The sequence below is a fragment of the Otolemur garnettii genome, unplaced genomic scaffold (genome assembly GCF_000181295.1).
Source record: "Otolemur garnettii isolate 467f Iridium unplaced genomic scaffold, OtoGar3 scaffold00029, whole genome shotgun sequence".
NCBI classification, from domain to species: Eukaryota; Metazoa; Chordata; class Mammalia; order Primates; family Galagidae; genus Otolemur; species Otolemur garnettii.
This window is the reverse complement of record NW_003852424.1, coordinates 12,364,463-12,382,400: the sequence shown is the minus strand read 5'-3', so window position 1 is coordinate 12,382,400 and position 17,938 is coordinate 12,364,463. Positions and strand designations below refer to the sequence as shown.

Below are 17,938 nucleotides of genomic sequence, written 5' to 3'. Positions count from 1 at the left end.
GAACCCGCCACCTTAGGTGTATGTGGCTGGCGCCTTAGCCGCTTGAGCCACAGGCGCCGAGCCCTTTTTTCTTTTTTTAAGATTGTTTTGGCTATTCTGGGTTTCTTTTCTTTTTTCTTTTTTTGTGAGACAGTCTCACTTTGTTGCCCTGGGTAGAGTGCTGTCATGTCATAGCTCACAGCAACCTCAAACTCTTGGGCTCAAGTGATTCTCTTGCCTCAGCCTTCCAAGTAATTGGGATTACAGGTGCCTGCTACAACACCTGGCTGTTTTTTAGAGACAGGGTTTTGCTCTGGCTCAGGCTGGTCTTGAACCTGTGAGCTCAGGCAGTCCACCTGCCTTGGCCTCCCAGAGTGCTAGCATCACAGGTGCGAGCCACCACATCTGGCCTTTATTCTGGGTTTCTTGCATTTCCAAGTCAATTTTTGGATCATCTAGTCAATTTCTTGCAAAAAGGCAGCTAGAATTTTGATAGGGATTATATTGAATCTGTACATCAATTTGGGGAGTATTGTCATTTTAACAATCCAAGTCTTCCAACTCATAAACAGGGAACAACTTTCCATTTACTTAGGCCTTTAATTTCTTTTGACAATGTTTTTGTAGTGTTTGATATACACTACATAAATAAATTTGTTAAATTTATTCCCACGTATTTCATTCACTTTAATCCTATTGTAAATGAGATTGTTTTCTTAATTACATTTTTGGATTGTTCATTTCTAATATAAGAAATACAACTGATTTTTGTGTCTCCTGTATCCTGCAACCTTGTTTAATGCATTTATTACCTTCAATCCTTTAATAGTTGTCTCTCTCTGTGTGCGTATTCTTAGGGTTTTTTAAATATACAAGACCACAACATTTGGGAACCTGGCCGGATGCCGAGGTGAGAGATATAGTTTTACTTCCTCCTTTCCAATCTGGATTTTGTTTTTTGCCTAATTGTTTTGGCTAGAACCTTCAGTAGTGTTGAATAAAAGTGACTAAGAGTAGACTGCCTTGTTTTGTTCCTGATTTTGAGGACACTATTAAGTATGACATTAGCTGTGGGTTTTTCCATAGATTTTAAAAAATCAGGCTGAGGAAACTCCCCCTTTTTTTTTTAAATTTGAGACAGAATCTCACTATGTTGCCCTGGGTAGAGTGCGGTGGTGTCACAGCTCACAGCAACCTCAAACTCTTGGGCTTAAGCGATTTTCTTGCCTCAGCCTCCCAAGTACCTGGAACTACAGGCACCTGCCACAACGCCTGGCTATTTTTTTGGTCATAGTTGTCATTGTTGTTTGGCAGGCTTTGGCTGGCTTCCAAGCCTCCAGCTCCGGTGTATGTGGCTGGCACCCTAGCTGCTGAGCTACAGGAGGCAAGCCAGGAAGCTTCCTATTATTCCTAGTTTATTGAGTATCTCATCATGAAGGGCTGTTAGATATCATCAAATAGTATTTTTGGGATGTCCAAGTTGATTGGACTAGTTTTCTCCCTTCTGAACAGTTTCAAAGAAGGGCCTTCTGCCAATGGACAGTTTAAGGTGACCAGATGTCTGCTTTTGGTGGGACAGTCCCAATTTTTAACAATTTGTCCCATGTCCCACGATGTTTTAAAAAAGTCCCGATTTTTGGAAAGAATTTATGACAAACTAGGGAATGGAAGGAGAACAGGAAGGGAATATACGGTTTTCGGTTGCCATGTGGCTATTTTGCCAGGATATGAGTTTTATATTATTTTTGTTAATTTTATAATGTTAAACTTTAATAATAACAAATAATTGTTGAGAACTGATTATCGAGAACTGCTTATCAAAGTTTGCATTGTTGATCAGTTGTTAGAATTCGACCACCATTGTTTGGACTTAATGAACAATGGCATTTTTTGGCATTGGCAACAACGAAACATTTTGTAACTGTCTCTCAGACAATACACATAGTACTGCGTGCTAGTGCTAGTTTAACAAGTGATGTCAACAAATCAGCTATTCAGATAATTTAGGTAAGTAATTTATTTATTTATTTCATGAATTTAGCAGACAGTACTCGTATTATTTATATTTTATAGTGGTGGCAAAAAGTCTAGTGCCAGCCTTGAAAGTGACACTTACGACTTATGAGGTATCATTATTAAAAAAATATATTGATAAGGAAAAAGTTAAATCTTGGGCATCAGCAAAAATCACAATAGAGAACAATGGTTAGAAATATTTCATCCTTTTGAAACAAACCATGTTCCATACAATGATGTACTAAAAATTGTGGGATATGCACTGTCCTTACCAGGAACTAATGCTGCAACTGAATGCGTTTTTTTTTTATGGTAAATAAAGTGTGGACATCAGAAAAATCACACTTAAGTGTTGAGACTTTGAAAGCCATTTTATGTGTGAAATATAATTTAACAAATTCTTTTTTTTTTTTTTTTTTGAGACAGAGCCTCAAGCTATCCCCTGGGTAGAGCGCTGTGGCAACCTCCAACTCCACACTCAAGCAAGTCTCCTGCTTCTGCCTCCCAAGTAGCTGGGACCACAGGCGCCTGCCACAACACCTGGCTATATATTTTTTGGTTGCAGCCATCATTGTTGTTTGGCCAGCCTGGGTGGATTTGAACCCGCCATCTTAGGTGTATGTGGCTGGCGCCTTAGCCACTTGAGCCACAGGCGCCAAGCCAATAACAAATTCTTGTGAAAAATTTCATGACCTTTTAAATAACGACAGCAATCTACTAAAAAAATTCACTCAAATGAGAAATATGCCAAAGAATAAAATAATACCATACATGATTTTTAAAATGATTATGTTTGTAAATTGTACTTATGTTGAAATTAAAAAAAAATTACAATACTATTTTTGCGTTCTATGAAAATTTTTGTTGTTCCATATAGACCAAAATTTTAATTAAGAACCCCCGCCCCCAGTGTTGTCCTGCTTTACCAATGTTAAAATCTGGTCACCTTATGTTCCAACCTCCCGACCTAAGTATCAACATAGCCACTAGGGGAGACTTATGACTGTTCTTTTTTTGTTTGCTAGTCTGACTGGAATACTATTATTAAAATCATTTATTTGTAAACGGTAGTATTTACACACGATGAAAAAGAATCACTTTGTAAATAGTCAACTGTGACAGACTTACTCTGGTTTCCCTCCTCTTAGGCAACCATGAGCCCATTTCCTCATATATTTTACTGTGGATGGCTCCTTTCCTGCTAACAGAGCACAGGCCACAGAGATCTTATGTCCTACAAATCCTAAAGTATTTTCTACTTGGCCCTTCGCAGAAAGTTTTCTGATTAGTTTTTTAGTCTTTTACTATTTCAAACGGTGCTGCTATGACACTTTTGTACATGTCTGTAAAATGATTACCTGTAAGTGGAAATGCTAGGTCTTACGGTGTCAGCATTTGTCTGCTATTTTGATAGGTATTACCAAATAGCTCTCTGGAGAAATCGAGCCAATGTATACGCTCCTCCACAAAGCATGTTTGGATCTGTCCGCACAGCCTCCAGCCGCTGTGTTAACATCTTGGTACTTGTCTACTTGAGAAGTGAAACATGGTACCCCTTGGAGTCTTAATTTGCATTTCTCTGATTATGAATAAGGTTTGCCATCTTTGCTTAAGTCTAAAAAAAATCTTTTTAAGTCCTCCTGAGCCCTTCCTAGCCCAATCTACACAGGACCAGGGACCCTGCAGGATGCCGAGGTGAGAGACGGGTGCCGCTGACCCTTCCATTCCTTTCGGCCGGTTCCCTCCCAGGCCCCGGAGCCCCGCCCCAGGGCCGCCTCCCGCAGGCCTGGGCGGGGCACATGGCGGGTGGGCGGTGCTGAGCTGTGGGATTTATTCCGGCCCCGGAGACGAAGCGGCGAAAACCCCGCAGTCTGAAGAACCAAGCTAACTCTCCCTGCGCCCACACCCGGCGCTCCGCAGCATGCCGGGCTCCCGCCTGCTGGCCGCGCTCTGCTGCGCGCTGCTCTGCGCCTCCGGCCTCCGGGCCGCCCCCGGTGAGTGCGCCGCGCCGCCACACGCTCGCCCCTCCTCTCCGCCGCTCGGAAGTTCGCGGGCGCCTCCCGCCGGCTCGGTTGCAGCCAAACTTGGCCGGGGCGGCAGAGCCGCGCGGAGGGGCCACTTCTACCGCAGCCTCTGGAGGGGGCGAGGGTGCGTGGCCTTCCCTGCTGTCCCACTCCGGGCTTTGGGGCGGTGATGGAGGCTGGCGCGTTGGGCTGGGGCTTGGGACCCAGGGTGACAGCCCTGCTCTCCCCTGGGATGCGGCTTACACATAACAAAGGAATCCGCTGTGTCGGACCTCTCTTTTCCCGTCTGTAAAATGAAGCCATGGAGCGGTGTCTGACTCTCGGACCCCTTCCACCTGGAAGATTGTAGGGCTCTTGTGTTCATAAATTTTCTAAAGCCAACTTTCAACGGCTGGACAGTTCATTGGACTTTTGCGACCCCTCCTGTCTGTGCCTGGCCAGATAAGGGGAGGGCTTGGGGCGTCGGTGGAAGGCGCGCGCGCTCTAGGTGGGGCCCAGAGGGGCTTAGGCTGGGAGGAGCTTGGACAAGGGCTGCCTGCCGGCGGGGCGGTCCGGATCCCTCCCGGCCTCCCTACCGCGGCCTTGGAGACTACTGTATCTTCCTGGGTCCTCCCCCGCCGCTGGCCTCCTGAGGCTGTTCGTGGGGATTCCTGTGCTGGTCAACGAGGGGCCTCTGGGAAAGCGGCGTGCATTGAGGGGCGGTCAATCAGCCTCTCCATCATTTTTCGTAGAAATGGGACAGACTGAAGCGAGGGAGGCCACAATTGGGCCCCAGCACTTAACTGTTCTGTGGCCCCCAGGGCTGGAGTTGAAGCCGTGAGAGAGCTCCAAGCCCCCACGCACACGGGAGGTGCTGGTCCTGAGCAGCCACCCTGAGGGGGTGGGTCTTCACAGTCCCTTTCTACTCCTACTTTCTGTCCCCTCAACCTGAGCCTTGGTCAAATGTCCCTGGGGAAGTCTCCCAAAGAGTAGGACCCTCGAGTCCCGAAAGTGGTTTTGCAGTGATCTGACTTTTCCTGGGAAAGAGAAGCATCGTGGCTGTTCTACACATGTGAACCAGTTCACCTAGGCCTGGCCAGGTGGGGGACACCTTTCATCTCCCCCTTTTCCCTCTGGCCTGTTTTGCCCTGGGACAATATAGGGGGCCAGTTGTGGTTGGGAGGGAGAGGAAGAGTCCATTACCCAGCCTCTGTCTGCCATTGCCTGCTGCTGGCCAGGTCAGAGCTGGAGATTAAGCTGCTATTTAGAGCCAGTGACTAACAGCCTGCTGGAAGCTGCCTTAAGCTCCTGAGGCCCGGCCCACTGCGGTGGAACTCTGAGTGCTCATTAATGGTGTTGCCTTTCTTGGAGCTGGTGGGCTCTGTGGGGACTTTGGGATTTCAGGATGGGAGGAAAAAAGATTTTGCTCATGTCTTAGTCCAAATGATGGATTTGGGTGTTGAGTACTAAGGCCAGCTAGAAGACCCTCCTTGGGCCCTGCCAACCCTGTAGGCTGTGGTTCACTGGTTGGTACCAGAGGCAAGGGACTGAGGATGGGCTGGGGTAAGGTGGGTTTCTGAGGGAATGGGCCAGGAACCCACCTTCAAGGGACTCTTTTCTTATGGGCATAAGGATGGGGGTAGAATTTGGGGGCCACTTGGCTGGTGTACCTGCATATTTGGCCCCTGTGTTCTCCGTTGGTACTGATGGTGCATACCTGTCACTCAGGCCTCCATCCAGAAGCCTTGGTGGTCTCCCCAGGCCTCCTTGCCCGCCTCCTCCTCAGCCCTCTGTCCTGACTTGCCTTCCTCCTCTGCCCTCTTGAGGGGATTTCCATGCTGAAGTCACAGGGATTTGTCTGCAGCAAACAGACCCTCTGTACCCTAGGGGAGCCATTAGCATCTGTGCCTAGCATTTCACCCTTCTCCTTCTCAGAATTGGTACTGGCTTCCCCACTCCCACCTCACACCGGAGACCGTCTATGTTTCTTGTCCACCCACCCCCAACAATGGTAAAGAGGCTGAAGCAAGGTTAAAAGCTACTGGTCTGGGCCGTGCCTGTGGCTCAGTGAGTAGGGCACTGACCCCATATACCAAGGGTGGTGGGTTCAAACTTGGCCTCGGCCAAAACTGCAACAATAAAATAGCTGGGCGTTGTGGTGGGTGCCTGTAGTCCCAGCTGCTCCAGAGGCTGAGGCAAGAGAATTACCTAAGCCCAAGAGCTAGAGGTTGCTGTGAGCCATGGCATTCTACCGAGGGCAACAAAGTGAGACTCTGTCTCTTAAAAAAAAAAAAAAAGCTCCTGGTCTGCAGGGTGAAACATCCAAACTTGTCATTTTAAGGTCCCTTGCATCTGGCCCCAACCTACCCTAACAGCCACATCTCACTTTTCTCCAACATACCTGTTTCTTCTGCTTCCTTTTTTTTTTTTTTTGAGACAGAGCCTCAAGCTATCCCCCTGGGTAGAGTGCCATGGCTTCACTGCTCACAGCAACCTCCAACTCCTGGGCTCAAGCGAGTCTCCTGCCTTAGCCTCCCAAGTAGCTGGGACCACAGGCGCCCGCCACAACGCCCGGCCATTTTTTGGTTGCAGCCGTCATTGTTGCTTGGCGGGCCCGGGCTGGGGATTGGAACCTGCCACCTTAGGTGTATGTGGCTGGCGCCTTAGCCGCTTGAGCCACAGGCGCAGAGCCTTCTTCTGCTTCCTTATTCCCCAGCCTTGTACCTTTCCACTCTGTCTTTTAGACCCAGCTCAAATCTCCTCATCTCTGCAAAATTTCTATCTCCTTGGAAATCAGATCTACGGTGGCCATCTGTGCAGAGCTTCCAGCACCTCTTCCTCCTCTGTTGACTTCCTGCTTCTTTCACTTTAGCTTCTTGAGGCCTGGGCTGCTCCTGATTTCTCTATCTCAGGGACTCAGCACCCACAGATTGGCCCTGCAAATGTTTACTGAGTGATCTCCGTGTTGTTTCTGAGTGAGGGCTGCCGTTGCAGGTGACCTCTGTGACTCCAGCCCCTGCCTGAATGGTGGAACCTGCATGGTGGGCCGAGACAATGCCTCCTTCCACTGCTTCTGCCTCGAAGGCTTCACGGGCCTCATTTGCAACGAGACTGAGAAGAATCCTGCCCTGGGCTTTGGCTTCCTCTTCACACCCCAAACTTCTAGCCCCTCCCAAAGTGGGCAGTGGTCCCCAACACCTCTCCCATTGTCAGCTGTCTTTTTTCTGGATGCCCCCGGGCCATTTGGAAAGCTGGTCACTTTCCTTATTTGGGCCCATTTTCCTATATATCCCCCTCCTTGGCACCAGGCTGGCCCAGGCTCCATCAGGCAGACTGGGGCTGGGGGGACATGGTGGGCTGAGTTTGGATGGTTGGGTTAGGCCTACCTGCTACCTTCTTTCTCTGTCCCCAGCTCTTTCTTGATCACATGCTCATCTTACCTGCCTCTCTGTCCACAGATCCCTGTTCTCCAAACCCCTGCCATAATGGTGGTGAATGCCGAGTGACTGGCAACGAACGGCGAGGGGATGTCTTCACCCCGTATGCCTGCATATGTACTCAGGGCTACGTAGGCACCCATTGTGATGACAGTGAGTATCTGGGGGTACCTGCTCCCAGGGCAGACCTTAAGCCACAGTCCTGGTGGCATGGGCCATGTGCTGGCTTTATTCCCTGTATCAGAGCCACCTCTGGAGAAGTCAAAGGAGGGACAGAGCCTCAGTTAGGCCAGGTGGTGGGGAGGGTCCTCTTATTCCTCCACAGGCTTCTTTCCACCTGGCTTTCTCTCCTGGGATTGCAGGGCAGGCCTCTTGTCACTGTGGGACAGTGAGGGGCTGTGGTCAACCCTGAGATCATGGGAGTACCGTTTCCTGAGTCACCATGAGCCAGACATACAACACTAGGGTTAAGTCTTGGGTTTTTCTTTCTTTACCTAAGAGGGAAAAACAAATGTATTCTTAATATTTTGGGGCCAAACAAACTCAGTAAATCAGGCATGGCATCATTGGCTGACAGTTCCTGGCCCAGGTTTGACTTGCGGTCTTATCACAGAGTTCGGGAAGGATGGGAAGGCCTAGGCAGGCTGGGCTGTCCCCTCATGGTCAGTTGGTCAGAGGCCCTGGGTGTGCAGAGTGGCTGTCCCTTCTTGACCTGCTTGGTTATCCACTCAGTCATAGAATGGCCCTCGGTGAGGTGCCCAGTTGACATTGCCGACAGCATCTCTCCATGCTGTCTTCCCTCTTGGCCCAGCCAGAGTCCCTCCCTCCTGTGCGCCTAGCCACACTGAGACACAGTCTGACCCAGGGATGAGTGGAGTATGTGTGTGTGGGGAGTCACAGGTCTGCAGTCCAGCAGGTAGTGGCTGAGCATCTTGTCCTCCTTTAGGTGATAGCCCACAGAAGGAGGAGGGAGAGCTGGAGCCAGCTGGGTGGGACTGAAGGCCCAGGGGAAGAGCAGCTGAAATGCTGGGATGCCCTTTTCTCAGAGGAGGCAGGACTATTGGGCTCTGGGCTAAGCTAGATGGGTTCAAGATACTGGAGGAAGGATGTGGGGGAAAGAGATTGCTAAGGCAGACAGAGCTTAGGTGGGGCCAGGTGAGCCTGCTAATTACTGGGCTGGGTGCCCAGATAACCGTGGTGAACCTGAGTTAGAATTAACCATCTGACCTGGGGAGGAGGGCAGGGGATGACCACGCAGGAACAAGGAAGCCCACGCTCGAGGTGGACTTTTGCAGCCCTTCCTTGTTTGTTATGTGATATGTTTCCTCAGAGCCTGGAAGGACCCCGCAGGCCTAAAGAACATACATTTGGGTTCCTTAGGGTGTGAGTAGTGGGGTGTGAGGAGAGTCTTGGAGGCAGACTGGAGTCAGATCTCTGCTCAGCCACTGGCCAGCTCTGATCTGGGGAGTCTCGCCTCACTCTGTACCTTCCCTTTCCTATGTGAGTGTGACAGCACTGAGCTCAGCCTGAGCCTTGGGGTATGGGAGGAAGAATACATTTGTCCCTGGGTTCTCTGCTTGGCAGCTGGAAGGCCCAGGCTTACACCAAGAGGAGATCCCTAAAGGGAAAGCAAGACTGTCTGTAGGAGGGCCTGGCAGCTGTTGTGAGTCCCTGGGATCACACTGCTGGGATAACGGTGAAGGGGATGGGGGCATTGGTCAGGAGCATGTTCACAAATGGCTGGCTGGGTGAGGGCCTGCAGGTGGATGGTGCAAAGATAGGGCACGAATACCATGAGGGAAAGCAGAGTGGTATTTGTGCCCTACCCAGAGAATGCCTGCCACTGGGATTCTAGAAAACTCCAGGCAGATTTGTTTACTGCTTTGCGTGCAATGCAGATACCCAAAGACACCCTCCAGGGGAAGCCAGGGGCTGAGCTGAGGATGGTGACCCTCCCTGGTGGGGTGGAGATGGTAGGAAGAGGAGTCACATGGTATTTTCTCCCACCAGTCCCACCCTCACACCAGAATAAGTGCTGCTCTGTGCCCTGTAAGAACAAGACCACTACCATGGCCTGCAGAGGACTCCACCTCTCATTAGTGGCACTGTGGCCTGGGTCCCAGCACCCTATGACTCTGCCCTGTCCCCTTTCCCCTTCCTCCCTACACTTGCCACACGCCTTTCGTTGGTACCTCCCCTTGGGCACTCACATTATTCCTTTGTGATCTCTGCTCTGGGTGAACTTCTGAGGTTCTCTCTGGGCCTCAGTCCTTGGCAAAGGCCACATGGTCTTATTCTCTCATTCCCTGGGTCCCAGCTGGGCCCTAGAACCTGCTTCAGTGACCACCTAACTGCCTTTTTCATCCTGTCAGGATGTGCCACGCCGGTGGGCATGGAGGGGGGTGCCATTGCTGACTCACAGATCTCTGCCTCATCTGTGCACTTGGGCTTCATGGGTTTGCAGCGCTGGGGCCCAGAACTGGCCCGCCTGCACCGTACAGGCATCGTCAATGCCTGGACGGCCAGCAACTATGATAAAAACCCCTGGATCCAGGTATGAGAGGGGATGGCCCTGGGGTGAGGATATGGGAGAGGAGAAGGGGAGATGAATGTGCCTGCATCTTGACTGGAAAGAACAGGAGATGAGGGTACCCTCTCTCCCACCCCGGGTCCAGGTAAACCTGCTGCGGAAGATGTGGGTGACGGGTGTGGTGACACAGGGAGCCAGCCGCGCGGGTACTCATGAGTACCTGAAGACCTTCAAGGTGGCCTACAGCCTTGATGGACACAGATTCACAGTCATCCAGGATACAGAGACGTTAGGAGACAAGGTGGGGCTTGTTGGGGCCCTAAAGAAGGGTTGTGGTTGGCACTGTCTAGGGTTTTAGCACTGACTTAGGATCCCAAACAAGGTGAGGGTACTTTAGGTGATTGGCCTTGAGGTGGGTCTTCAGGTGCATCTTGACTTCCAGAAATTGGGAAACCCAGATTGTGCCCATGTTTTATAGGAACAAATGGTGGTCCCACTTTATGGATGAGAATGGCAAGATTCAAAATAGTGTAATAACCTGTGGAGGGTGGTAGTAGTGGTGGAGCTGGGTTTCATTCTGAGACTTCAGGGCTACCATATACAGTTGTTCAGGTTGTATACTGTTCAAGGATGCCATTACTAAATGGGTACTATTCACAATACAGACATTGTTCGTTTGTGGACTTCTGTCAGAAAATTGTTATAATAAAATATTTTGAGAAAGGAGTGCCCTTTCCTGCTTTGCACAGACACCTCCAGTGGGTTATGGATGACCTTGTGTGAAAGACAACATGATATAAGGCCCCATGATGACCAAGGAAGGTGTGAGGAGGAAGATCCATTTTGAGGGTGGGACTGTGGGGTGGCCAAAGATAAGGCTGCTGCTGAGCTCCTGCTGGCTCTGCTAAGTCCTCTTCACCCCCCAGCCCCACCTCTGCCTCCCAGGTCTAGAAGGGAAGATGAAGCAACCCCCAAAGGGGGACTGTCCATGTGGACCCATGCCTTTCAGTCTTGCCCCTTCCCTTCTAGGTGTTTATGGGTAATGTGGACAACAATGGCCTGAAATACAACCTATTTAAGACCCCTGTGGAGGCGCAGTATGTGAGGCTGTTACCTGTGCTTTGCCAACGGGCCTGCACCCTGCGGTTCGAGCTCCTTGGCTGTGAGTTGAATGGTGAGTGTGGGTATCTGTGGCCTTCCCTGTCCCTCTTGTCTCAGTCATGCTGAGCAGGGTGGGGCAGCAATGAGGCCTGGGGATCTGGGCTTGCACAGGAAGCTCACACTAGAGGATCATCTGGCTGTTGCAGACCTGTTGTTGGCTGACTGATGGTCCTGGGCATTCTGGCCAGTAGAGAAAAACATTACTTTAGTTTTCAAAGTATTTTTGCTTATGTTGGTTGGGTCTTACAGCTTCTAAAACATATATCATTAGTTCTGTTTTGCGGATGTTCATGAGGGCAGAGACTTTGTTTTGATCAGTGCAGTATTGCCAGTGCCTAGAATAGTGTCTGGTGCTCAATACATGTTTCATGAGTGAGTGAATGAATGAATTGAGACACAGATAAACTATTAAGGATACATAGCTGCTAGGTATTAAAACTTGGTTTAGGTCTCTGGGGCTTCTGACCCCACCCATCCAACACTTTACCTGCCAAATTTTTTGTAATCTCTCAGACAAACATGGGGGCTTCTAGGATCAGGGAGCTTGGAGCTGGGTTTTCTGTTGCTCTTCCCAAAGAGATTCCCTGGCCCAGCACACGGGATCCTAGTGCTTGGCATGTTGAGGCAGGAAGATCTAGGTGGAAGGGCTGCTTGAACCTAGTTCAAGGCCAAAGATATTCCCAGATGGAGAAATGAGGGATCAAAAAGGGATAAGTTTTCTGCAGGGTCAGGAAAGCTTCACCATTGGAGAAGTAACTTTTTCCTGGCCCTGCGGTGCAAGGTTTGGGCTCTGGACCCTGCTTTGCTCTGCCCAGTTCTCACCTGATGCCTGACTAGATCCCTCTCTGTGCAGCCACAGTGCCACATACTGGCCACAAGTGGAACTACATGTAGGCTTGCTGGGCAAAGCTGCAGAGTGGAGGGGGTGTCTTGCTGCCTTTTCTGTCTTACCCCAGACCTACCCTTCTGTGTCCCCTTTTCTCATCTGTGCTACTTGTTCCTGTTATCCCATTTCAGATATCACTGAATAGCCCCACCCCCAAGCTGAGTTCTGTGCCTGGCTGGATTTAACTTTTTTTTTTTTTTTTGAGACAGTGTCTTATTATGTTGCCCTTGGTAGAGTGCCTTGGCTTCACAGCTCACAGCAATATCAAACTCTTGGGCTTAAGTGATTCTCTTGCCTCAGACTCCCAAGTAGCTGGGACTACAGGCACCTGCCACAACATGCGGCTATTTTCTGTTGCAGGTGTAATTGTTGTTGAGCTGGCCTGGGCTGGATTTGAACCTGCCAGCCTTGGTGTATGTGGCTGGTGCCGTAAGCACTGAGCAATGTTTGAATCTAAGGTGGTGTGCTGCTTCTCACTGCCTTTTGAGGCTTATTGTTTCAGTGGGGGAATGAAAGACTCTGCCTTCTGCTAAAATGAAGTTTTGCCAACTGGTAAAGGAAAGAGCCAGGTCTGTGCAACTCTCTCAGACCTGAGGAAGTCCCTAACCATGTGCTGTTTCAGCCTAAGGCCTTTGGTTATTAAAGTTGCCACATGCTTGTGTCTCAGTTGGCTCCCCTTACAACCAAGAGAGGGCTGTGACTGAGGGTGTAAACGCAGGAAGCAAAGCTGGCCTGGCTGCCTCCCTCAAGGTCTGGACGGATTCCTTTCCTGATAGGCACTCCGGCCAACTGGGGAGAATGTTGGTGTGTGTGTGCATGTTTGTGTGTACATGCACGTGTGTGGGTGTGTGTGTGTTTGTGTGGGTGGGTGGGGCTGAGAGCGGGATGTACCCAGGAACCCACAGGATGGATTCCTCTTTGCAGGCAGGCATGGTGTCTTTGGTGAATCAGTTAATTATTTAACTTCATAGACATCTGTGAAAGTGTTTAATTAATTAATTTATTTTTAAATTAAAAAAAAAATTTTTTTTTTTTGAGACAGAGTCTCAAGCTATTGCCCTGGGTAGAGTGCCGTGGCATCACAGCTCAGAGCAACCTCAAACTCTTGGGCTTGAGTGATTCTCTTGCCTCAGCCTCCCAAGTAGTTGGGACTACAGGTGCCCACCACAACACCCGGCTAAAATTTTTTTTTTTTGCAGTTTTTGGCCAGGGCCCGGCTTGAACCCCTGGTATGTGGGACTGGCGCCCTACTCCTTGAGCCAAAGGCTATTTTTTTGTTGCATTTGTCATTGTTGTTTAGCAGGCCTGGGTCAGGTTTGAACCTGCCAGCCTGGGTGTATGTGGCTGGTGCCCTACCCACTGGTGCTGCCCTGTGAAGGTGTTTATTGAGCACCCCTTGAGTAGTTGGCTCTAGGGAATAATACAAGTGAGATTATTGACCTCGTGGAACTTATATTCCAGTGGGGGAGGTGGATATGAGGCAAAGAGCAGATAAAAGAAAGGTCAGAGAGCAGAAGGAGCTCTGAAGAAAAGTGGGGTAAAGGGTGACTTGGTAAAGGGTAGGCTGCTGTAGGGGCTTCTCTGCCAGAATAGCCTTTGAGTGGAGGCTTGAATGATGGAGAGCCAGCCACATAAAGAACTTGGGTAGAGCATTCCAGGCAAGGAATTGGTAAGTGCAAAGGCCCTGGGACCTATTGAACAAAGGCTGGTGGAGCTGAAACCTAGAGCTGAGGGGCAGGCTGGTAATCATGCCCAGAGTGAGGGCGTGATCTAGAGGCAGATGATCTGTAGCTGGCCTGCAGACTTTGTGTCCTCTGAAAAGCTGCTCCAGGCCTCCCATGTTCTGGAGCCAAGGGACACCCAGCTCTCAGCCCAGTGGCCTCTGTTTGTGGGAGGAAGGTAGGTCAGGTATTGACAGGCATCAGCAGCACAATCTGGAAGGGAAATGTCAGGAGTGGCAAGGGTGCAAGTGTCCTGAGTGCTGAAAAGTTTCGTTTAGTGTAACCTGCTGTGCATGGCAGTGTGGCTGTCCAGGCCCACTGCCTCCCATCCTCTACTCCCCACAGAGACAGACACTTGGGGAGTAGGGGTTCTGCCAGGTGGAAGGCATACCCACCCTTCTCTTGGGAGTGCTATCTCCTGCCCATCCCCAGCGGTTCTGGCCACATGCAGGTACAGAGACTAGTGCAAAACAGGCCCTGCACATTCCTGCTTGGGGCAGGCCTGAGTGAGACAAAGGCTAGTCCTCATAGGGCTGTGTGACAGCACCTCAGAAACATTTGCTGAGTAAACAAAGGCCCCCTGGGAGACACTTGAGGGGGAGAGCTATTGAAAGATTGAAGGAATGTTCCTGAGTTCTAGGACTTCTCTTAGTTCTCTGACTTCAAGCTGCTAGAGGGCATGAATAGCTTCGAGGCCACTGTGGGGTCACCACTCGCTGGCCATCATGCTCTGGGTGGGGTGTGTGGGTGGTAGAGGCAATGCTGATGATGTCGCAGTGTGGCCTCGTGGTTTGTGTCTGTGTGTGTGTGAGAAAGACTTGAGCATGATGCTTAATGTCCCTCAGGCTCGGTTATGTGTGCCATGGGGTTACTAATTTGTACTTTGTTCAGGTATATCCCGTGGTAGATTACATGACCGATGTGAGCACTGAACAGCTGTAGATAGGAGCTGTCCATAGAACTGATGGAGGGTGTGCAGGGAGTCCAGACAAAGGAGTCCTGACCAAGTGAAGTCGTTGGGGCAGGCTTCTTGGAGGAGGTGCTTTGAAGATCAGGCCTTGGAAGAGGGTGGAGGAGGTGGAACAGGGGCTTCCCTGGTTCAGAGAGAGAAGGATTGGTTGGTGGGTGTGACCTCTAGGGTGAGGGAGAGGGGTGGGGTGGGAGCTGAGCCCAGCTGGCTGAGAGAGGAGCTAGCAGGGCAGGCAGAGAGGGAGCAGAACAGTTGACTTTGCAAGGCAGATGGAGCTTCTTTCTGTGTCCAAGAGGATGCCAGGGGCTAATTGGGATCCGCAGAATTCTTCCCTTTTTATCACTGGGAGCTGTGGATCCTAGATCTGGGTGACAGCCCCCCTTGCTGGCAGGATGCTCCGAACCCCTGGGCCTGAAGGACAACATCATCCTTGACAAGCAGGTCAAGGCCTCCAGCACCTACAAGACCTGGGGCGTGCAGGCCTTCAGCTGGTACCCCTTCTACGCAAGGTTGGACTATCAGGGCAAGTTCAATGCCTGGACTGCTGCGAGCAACAATGCCTCTGAGTGGTTGCAGGTAGGTCAGGTCCCTCTTCGTATGCAGGGCTGGGGTCGGTGGGGTCGGATGGGCTGCCGTATCTTTGACTTTTCACCCCCACCCTGGGTTTCTGTTCCCCAAAAGAGTTTCTAAAAAGGCTTATTTTTCTTTGGCTTTTCTTTTTCTTTCTCCCATCTGACCCACTTTCCTCCTGATCCTGCTTCTACCAAGGCCCCCCAGGGTGTGTGTGTGTGTGTGTAAGGGCAGAGCCACCTCCTTCAGTTGCCATAGGGTTGACAAAGCACAGTCTGTGGACAGCATGGCAGGACAGAGGAGGGAGACCTGACCCATGCATCTTGGGACCTCTTTCCCCCATTTTTTTTTTTTTTTGAGACAGAGTCTAATTATGTCACCCTCTTTAGGGTTCTGTGGTGTCACAGCTCACAGCAACCTCATACTCTTGGGTTCAAGCGATTCTCTTACCTGAGCCTCCCAATTAACTGGGACTACAGGTGACCACCACAACTCCCGGCTATTGTTTGTTACAATTGTCATTGTTATTTAGCTTGCCTGGGCTGGGTTTGAAACCACCAGCCTCGGTGTATGTGGCTGGAGCCATAACCACTGTGCTACGGGTGCTGTGCCAGGGACCTCTCTCCTTGAGCACAGAGTGTCTGTTCTCTGACTTCATGACTGAGAACCCCGGGGGGCAGCCCTTGTACTTCACTGATACTGGGAGACACAAGAGTCGTGGAAAACTGAGCTTGTTTTATAGATAAGGAAACTGAGTTTTGGAAGGATGAGGATTTGCCTGGGGCTTGCTTGCTGGTTGGTACTGAATTGAGTCTGCAACCCAAACCCCGGAACTGCCTGTCCAGGGGCAGCTGGTGGGTTCCCAGTGGTCATGGGCTGGGGGCAGGAGGCCTGTCTCTGGGCCCTTTGAGTGCTCATGGAGTTGGGTTCCCTGGGGAGCTACCTGCATCAGGCCTCCTTCTGGGCCACCCTTGTCTGTGGGCAGCCCTTGGGGGCTCTGGAGCAGTGCATACCCCTGTAGATTATGGCTTCTTTTGTCCCTCTTCCCAGGACACCCCAGTATAGGTCTGAGGCAGGGGTGGCCAGGATCTAGACCCTGAAATACGAGCTCTGCTGCAGTGAGGGGCCTCATGGCATGTGTGGCAAAGTAGGTGGCATCGTTTATGCTTACTTTATAGCTGAAGAACAGGCTTAGCCATGTAAAGTACCTTTTCCTGCAACTAGAATTCATGCCCCAGTGTGCCTGTGTCTTTCCACCTTCCTGGAGAGGGTTCAAGCAAAAAACATGTGGTGGTTTTCTTCTGTAGGTCGACCTGGGCTCCCAGAGGGAAGTGACAGGCATCATCACCCAGGGGGCCCGTGACTTTGGCAGCATCCAGTATGTGGCATCCTACAAGGTGGCCTACAGTAATGATGGCATGACATGGACTGAGTACAAGGATCCCAGGACTGACAAGAGCAAGGTGGGCATCTGGACTGCTGCCCTCCCTTTCCCGTCCTGTCCCTGCTTCCCGAGGAATTTGGCCTGGCACTTTGAGGGGTAGGAGGCTGGCTCTGGGGCTCCCCTGACACTGTCTCTGCTTCTAGATCTTCCCTGGCAACTCAGACAACAACTCTCACAAGAAGAATGTGTTTGAGACACCCATCCTGGCTCGCTTTGTGCGTATCCTGCCCGTGGCCTGGCATAATCGCATCACCCTGCGCTTGGAGCTGCTGGGCTGTTAGTGGCAGGCCTGGCCCAAGTGGCCAGAAGGGCTACTGAGGCCACCTGCCCTCCCTGGGTTTCCTGCCTTCTGTGAGCCTGCTGCCCCTTTGGCCCTCCCTGATTGTAGTGGTGCTGGGGCTGAGGAGAGGGAGGGGTTGCAGAGGCACCGCCACAGGACAGTCATCTCTCCCTCCCTCATCGTCAGCTTCCACCTCCCATGTGCCCCTGGCACCAGCCCTCATGTGGCCCATTTTCTTTGGCACTGTAGGAATTGAGTAGGTCTGGGATGGACAGGAAAGGGTGGAACAGGGCGTGTGGGGTCCCTGCACCCTCCAGACCCCTGATTCCAGGCTCTGGGTTGAGTCTGGAGGTGCCTCTGTGTCCTTCCCAGCCCCTCTCCCACACACATTCCCACTCCTGTGAGGAAGGCCCTCAAACGCCAGGCTGGAGATAAGAGCATGCTGCTGCCACTCCTGCCACTGCCCCCTGGTCCCTGAGACACTTCCTTTATCTCCCTGGAGACTTCTCTTGACCCTTGTCCTGGAGCCTAGCATGACAGGAGGGGGCTGGGCGAGTCTGTGGAGAGATGGAGGAGGCAGGTCAGGGAGGAGGTGGGCATGCTGGCTGGCGTGGGGCCCTCTCTGCTGGCTCTTCACCCTGAAGTGCACAGGCAGCTTCTAAAATATATTTATATTCTTCACGGGAACCCTGGCTGTGGCTCATCATTGCTGCGTGGAAATGGGATTTAGCAGGTGCTGTTCTCCCACCCGCACTCTCAGCCCTCCCAGAGCCCCAGCATTCTTTGTGTTGTCTTCCCTACAGTGAGACAGCAGGAGGAGGGAGACTACTGCTGAGGGTTGAGGGGACTGGAGGGGACCCTTGGAGCCTGACTTCACCTCCTCCCCTCCATCCTCTGCTTCTGTAACAGTCTGGCCCTGGGGCTCTAGCTGCTGCCTAGTG

The 17,938-nt window shown here is 51.1% G+C and overlaps 1 protein-coding gene across 2 annotated transcripts; it reads left to right on the top strand.

Annotated features, from left to right (window-relative positions):
- The first annotated feature begins 3,839 nt into the window (after positions 1-3,839).
- On the top strand, positions 3,840-17,678 carry MFGE8 (milk fat globule-EGF factor 8 protein). 2 transcript variants are annotated; one of them, XM_012804401.2, is made up of 9 exons: positions 3,840-3,989; positions 6,993-7,175; positions 7,457-7,588; positions 9,808-9,989; positions 10,111-10,266; positions 10,995-11,139; positions 15,095-15,279; positions 16,581-16,736; positions 16,861-17,678. In XM_012804401.2, the coding sequence occupies exons 1-9, from the start codon at positions 3,917-3,919 to the stop codon at positions 16,996-16,998; spliced, it is 1,350 nt and encodes a 449-aa protein (XP_012659855.1). In that variant the 5' UTR covers positions 3,840-3,916; the 3' UTR covers positions 16,999-17,678. The 2 variants fall into 2 exon arrangements, with proteins under 2 accessions (XP_012659855.1, XP_003788710.1); XM_003788662.3 differs by lacking the exon at positions 6,993-7,175.
- The last annotated feature ends 260 nt before the right edge of the window (positions 17,679-17,938 follow it).